Source organism: Centroberyx affinis, unplaced genomic scaffold, assembly GCF_046629955.1.
Source record: "Centroberyx affinis isolate AG114_WGS23_722 - 3 ecotype Tasmania unplaced genomic scaffold, CSIRO-AGI_Caff_v1 ptg000495l_1, whole genome shotgun sequence".
In the NCBI taxonomy this organism is placed as follows: domain Eukaryota; kingdom Metazoa; phylum Chordata; class Actinopteri; order Beryciformes; family Berycidae; genus Centroberyx; species Centroberyx affinis.
The window spans coordinates 8,342-14,258 of NW_027279148.1; the positions used below are offsets into that span (position 1 = coordinate 8,342).

The 5,917-nt window shown below is 45.0% G+C and overlaps 1 protein-coding gene across 2 annotated transcripts; it reads right to left on the reverse strand.

Annotated features, from left to right (window-relative positions):
* Positions 1 to 283: 283 nt before the first annotated feature.
* LOC139642561 (mRNA decay activator protein ZFP36L1) lies at positions 284 to 2,650 on the reverse strand. 2 transcript variants are annotated; one of them, XM_071517438.1, is made up of 3 exons: positions 2,565 to 2,650; positions 534 to 1,501; positions 284 to 455 (listed from the first exon to the last, which is right to left on the reverse strand). In XM_071517438.1, exons 1-3 carry the CDS (start codon positions 2,616 to 2,618, stop codon positions 284 to 286), a joined length of 1,194 nt encoding a protein of 397 aa, XP_071373539.1. In that variant the 5' UTR covers positions 2,619 to 2,650. The 2 variants fall into 2 exon arrangements, with proteins under 2 accessions (XP_071373539.1, XP_071373538.1); XM_071517437.1 differs by having other exon boundaries at positions 284 to 1,501.
* Positions 2,651 to 5,917: the final 3,267 nt, after the last annotated feature.

Below are 5,917 nucleotides of genomic sequence, written 5' to 3' on the forward strand. Positions count from 1 at the left end.
GTTTACCAGGCTGGATTTATGGAGGAACCGAATACGTCGCTTTTTAACTCTCTGTAACTTATATCTGAACTCTATAAATATATTATTTTTATGGAGTTTCTTCTTCATCAGACAGTATACAGGTGTAGAGACGGCGGAAAACGGGGGGCGATGACATGTGTCAAAGCTCCTGGACTAGACTTGAAAACCCAACATCAGATGCTGGTCACACAGAGTTAAAACAATGAGAATTTCTGTCCCTGTCCAAATCCAGCCCTATAATAACACGCTAATCGACCCTTCTCTACTCGCCTGGGACAGACAGGCGGCTAAAGATGGGCAGGCGTCGGCCCTCAAAGCTCGGCGACTCCGAGCCGCTGGAGGAGGAGCTGAGAGAGCAGGAGGAGGTGTAGCCTTCCTCAGAGAGGGAGTCAGCTGAGGAGCAGCGCTGGAGGCCGGGGAGGCCGGGGAGGCCGCTCAGGGAGAGAGGCAGCCGCTGGGGGAGGTGGTTGGGGAGGCTGTGGGGTTTGGAGGCGAACGTGGCGGCGGGACACCTGGCGCCGACGGAATCGTTTACGGCGTAGAAGCGCAGAGCCGCGTCGCCGCTGTCGCCGGCCAGGTCGGTGACGCCGGAGAAAGGGTAGGGGCAGTGCTTCAGCGCCCCCGGCTCCGGGAAGAGAGGCGACAGGAGCTCCGGGCTTCCCGTGGAGGAGGGAGGGGGGGAGACGGAGGAGGCGCGGGTGAAGAGGAGTGAGGAAGGCTGCGTCTCCTGGACCGGTTGGAAAGTCTGCGGAGAGGAGGAGAAGCCCGCGAAGCTGATGCTGTGACGGAGAGGAGGCCGCATCTTCTGCTTCTGCGGGAGGCCGGCGGCGTGGAGCTCGTCGGCGTTGTGGATGAAGTGGCAGCGCGCTCCGTACGGGCAGAAGCCAATAGTGTGGAAAGTGCGGCAAGGCTCCGTCTTGTACTTGGGGTGCCTGCTGAGGCCTCTCAGTTCATCTAAGCCGTGGGCGAACTGACACTTGGCGCCGTACTTGCAGGCCCCGCTTTCCTCGTACGTGCGGCAGAGTTCGGTCTTGTAGCGGGTGGAGATGGGCGGGGAGGGGGCCAGGGGTTTGGAGGCACAGGAAGGAGAGATGGAGGAAAGAGAGGTGCTGCTGATGCTGAGGCCGGGCGGAGGGAGCAGCCCCGGCGGCGGCATGTTCGCCATCTTCTCCTCTCTGCCCCCTAAGCTGCCAACGTTCCCCTCGATCATGCTGACCGAGCGGTCGACTCTGAAGGGGATGTGGTTGAGCGAGGAGCGGGGAAGCTGGCCTTCCTTGTTCCATTGCTGGTTGGAGGCCATGCTGAAGCCCCAGCAGGCCGGGTCAGCCGCCTCGGAGCTGCTGCTGTTGAACTTGGAGTTGGGCAGGGTGACGGGGCAGAGGGAGTGGCGGCGCTGGAAGCCCAGGACTCTCTGACTCTGCTGCCGTTGCTGCTGCGAGCCGGTAGGCGAACCATCTGTCGCCTCCAGGCCGCGGAAATTCTGCCACACAAAAGAAGAAAGAAGAAGAATAGAAGTGAGCTTTGTGCATTCCTGGAGCACTGGAGCGAGACTGGCAGGGCCGGCTCGACTTCAAAGGAGATTTTAAAGCTGCATCTAAAGAAACATCACCAGACAAAGACTGGAGAGGTTTACTCTGTGATGAATTTGTCATTCTGAAAGATTCATCAAGAAGTTACATCATTTTTTGATGGCTAAAAGTCTAGTGAAGTAAGTCTTAGTCTGTTCAGTTTCATGTTCTATGAAATAAAACTGAAGGTTTAAAAAGCACTGGATGAACTACCATGAAACATTTAAGATTAGCTTGATTGAGAAATATACTATATGCCATTATTATAATCCTAAAGCCTGTTCATTTTCACATTTCAACACAAAATATAAACTTGTCAACTGCCTAAGTAAAGAACTGAAACACAGGCTGACCCTTTCCTCATAAACATTACTATTTCAGCCAAAATCTTACACTCAAATCGAAAAAATGTCCAAATATTTCAGAAGTACTTCTAGGAACGCAAACAAAAACACTTTTGCACCTTGAGACTTAGCACGGTTTCGTAAGTGCTTCTATCTCTGGATTTTCCACTTTTTAGCGAAGTGTAGATTACTTTTAAGATATGTATTTTAGCAAAATAAGTGGCATATCAAACTTTCAGACTCTACACCAAAGCTATAGTAAAGATGCTGTACAAACTCACACTCACACCAAGATAAATTTTATAATACACTCTATCTCCAAACACACTTCCAAAAAAAGTGTTACTTCTTCAGACAATTTACTCAAAACTTTACAAAGAATTTAAAATACATGCAAAGAAAAAGTTGCAGATTAGACAAAACCTGCAAACTGGACTTGTTGAATAATTAATTCACTAAAAGGCATCAACATTTCATCACTTCATCGTCTTTTAACACATATGGAGATATTTCACTTTAGTGTTGCCTTCATTGCAGGTCACTCTGGGTAAGAGCACAAGCTGAACACACCACGAATACTTACATTAGATCTTGTGTATTAGTAAATATATATAAAAGTTTAAGTTCTCACCTTGCAGAACTCCTCATCTAGTTCCAGGAAAGGCGTCAGGAAGTCGGAGGGCATGGTTTGCTCCGCAGTCCTCGCTGAACGAAGGAGCTGGATGTCTGGATGAAAGTTTCTCTGTCCGGGGAAGAGGAGAAAGTTACCCGGTCCTTCGGGGAGTCGAGAGGAGAAGGAGGAAGACGTTTGAGGCGTTTGGGGTTAGACCTCCAAGATCGAGGGCAGGCCCGCTGAAGAGAGACGTTACGGGACGGTTAGGGGAGAGGAGTCCTGCTTGGTCCAGGAGTTGAGAGAAATAGGAGATCTTTGGGGCCAGAGGGTGGTGGTGGTGGTGGGGGGGAGAAAAAGAGTTAGGGTCCGCTGTGAAGGAGGAGACGGGGAGCTGGGGGAGAGAGCGGTGTGGCTCCAGGAGAGGAGAGAGAGTTTCTTTACGGGTGTAGAAAGACGCTCTCAGATGAAGCGCTTCTGAAGTTCCTTGACCATCTGCTGGAATCTGCTTAAATAGTTGGGGAAACCCACCCACCCCCTGCCTCTGTTCCTCCGGGGGGCAGGGCAGGGCGGGGAGTGTGTGTGTGTGTGTGTGTGTGTGAATGTGTGTGTGTGCAGGGCTGGGGGTTGGGGAAGGGGGTCTTGCATTGTAACAGTGTGCTGGGGGGCAGGGTGGGGAGAGAGAAAGAAGAGGAGGGAGTTGAATGAAGCTACTTTTCTCCCATTCATCAGCAAACCCCCTCCAAGCAAGCTGAGAGCAAAATCCTTTAAAGGCACATTCTGCGGTTTTAGCAGACCGTCCCGTCACTTTGTTTAGGATCAATGCAGCTAAGGAGACAATAACAAGTTTTCGCAAATAGCAAACACATTTACTGTCATTAGCACAGTAAAAGTGTAGAGCAGCAAGTGTTAAATGTATGTAAAAGTGTATATGACAAGTGTGTAACAGTATAACGTTTGACCAATGTGGTGGCTTCCCTCACAAAATGATTAATAGCAAAAAATGAACACAAGTTATATGGAGAGTAAGTAACTTATAAGTCCTTGGTCGACAAAAGAACACTTTTAAAAAAATAATAATAAACTTTATTTGTATAGTTCTTTTGAAAACAGAATTACAAAGTGCTTTGCAGAACAAGATAAAATCAACATCAACACTCAAGCAGAGAGACAGGGAAGAAGAAACACAACAAACTTGTAAAACATCATGAAAGAGTTAAACGGAGGCCTAGAGGACAAGAACTGTCTTTCTCTCTTTTCTTTTTTGTGTCCTTTATTGTTTTAATTTGCACCATTATTGTAACGCATTGCTTTGTTTCTTCATAACTGATGAATGTATGAGGTCTGCAAGTCTCAATTTCTGTGCACTGATTGTCATGCTGTCTCACTCTTTGGTAATTTTGCTTAAACAAACTTTACTTTATAAGCTGAATTTCATCACATGACTGGTATTAGCAACCGATTATACTGTTTTCTGATACATCCAGTGAAACTCAGTTAAAAACTTTGAAAGAAAGAAATTAACTCTACAAATAAATAGCAGAATAAAAGTGTATCAAATGTTTCTTTCCATGCAGATATCCACCGTTTGGCATCTAATCTTACAAAATGACTGCTAGCATTGAAGTAAAGCACATAATGGAATATTATTGAAGTTATACCATGTTACCTTAAGTACTTTGTCTACAAAATACCAACCTTTCAGACAATGGGAGTATCTTTATTATATTATACTATACTAATAGTTTGTTCTCAAAATGGTTACGCAGTGTCATTTTTGTCAAATCTGTGGTGTACATTACATAATCAATTGAAGGCTTTCATTTCAAAACACTATATCTCCCATCTGACAAATTTTTTTTTATTGAAATTCGCCACTAAATATTTAAAAAATACAGCTGATTCCACCCTCAAGAAGCTGCTATACTGATGGCAAATGTCTTTATAACTGAAATGTATGAGCATTGTGAATTTTACTTTTTGTGCCAGCAATCACTTTGTCTGAGTTGGAGTTTTTCAACTGATGCAGAAACTCATTTTTTCAGCTGAAAGCCTGTAATGCTGCTGACCTGCATGTGTTTGGATGTTTTTCCTTGTTGTGTGAGAGACGACAGAGAGAGAAGTCCTGGCATGTTGGCCAGCGGTCGCTGTTGTTTTGAATGTTACTGTGTATTGTGTCATTTCAAAGTTTGTTGTCGTATTGAAATGCAAATTACGGGCCAGCAAGGATTGTTCAAAGCTGACAGGAGAGAAATGACCACCAGGCACCAGACAAACGCTGCTGCATGTTTGGCAAGTTTGTCTGCTCTCCCATTCAGGCGACCAGCCATCATGTGGAAGTCCTCTTCTACTCTAAATGTCTAGTTGGCCTGTTAAAATAGTAAAAGTGAAGTAGGAATGGGGACAAGAGATTAAAAATTTAAATGAAACCAGGAAGTGATTTTTTTTTTACAATTAAAAAATGGCCCTATCCAACCTATTAACATTGCGAATTACTGTAATTCTTCATCATTAGCAAATAAACTATAATTTCTATTCAAATTTGAACTGAATATGAATTGATCCCAAACCTCACTGAAACTAAATGAGCATTTCAGTGAATATTGTTGTTGTTGTAAAGCTGCTGTATTATCTGTTTTGTTTTAACATGTTGTGTCATTGTGTCATTTTAAAGCTTGTTGTATTGGGGCTAAAGGGGCATTTCAAACAAAACTGTTACAGTCGCTGCATTATAGGATTTGAGTCTTTTTAAGTCTTTTTTTTTATTGTATTGGGACTAAAGCGACAAATCAAAGAATATTACTGTACCATATGTGTTGTTTGAACCTGTTGTTGTGTATTCTACTGTTGGACGCTCGTTGTATTGGGAGTAAAGGTGCATTTCAAAGAAAGCTGCTGTTGTTGTTGCACCATGTTGTGTATTGTGGTGTTTCAAAGTGTATCGATTGTACCGGGACAGTTCAGACAATGTTACGTAATGTTATGGTCGGGTGAAGTGGGGTGTTGAGCCAATCAAAGAGCCAGGGAGCTGCAGACAGGAAGTGTAAACACTGCAGTGTTGTGTGTGGGATTCAGGTGGTAATACTGAAACAATACGATGGAATGACACAATGACAACAGTGCAATGTGTGTGTGTGTGTGTGTGAGAGAGAGAGAGAGAGAGAGAGAATGCAAGTGTGTGTTGACAAATGTTTGTATAACTGTCATGAGTGTGTGTAAGAGAGGGAGAGAGAGAGGGCAAGTGGCACATGACATTAAGTGTGCATGTGTTTGTTTGTGTAACTAGCCTATTTGGTGTGTGTGTGTGTGTGAGAGAGAGAGAGAAAGAGAGTGAAAGAGAGAGGGGGAGAGAAAAAGTGAAAGAGAGAGGGGGA

Excerpts from the sequence above, each read along its gene's own strand:
- LOC139642561 (XM_071517437.1), bottom strand. The coding sequence starts at position 2,618 with ATGCCCTCCGACTTCCTGACGCCTTTCCTGGAACTAGATGAGGAGTTC. Across the intron at positions 1,502-2,564 it reads TAGATGAGGAGTTCTGCAAG|AATTTCCGCGGCCTGGAGGC; the intron begins GTGAGAACTTAA and ends TTTGTGTGGCAG.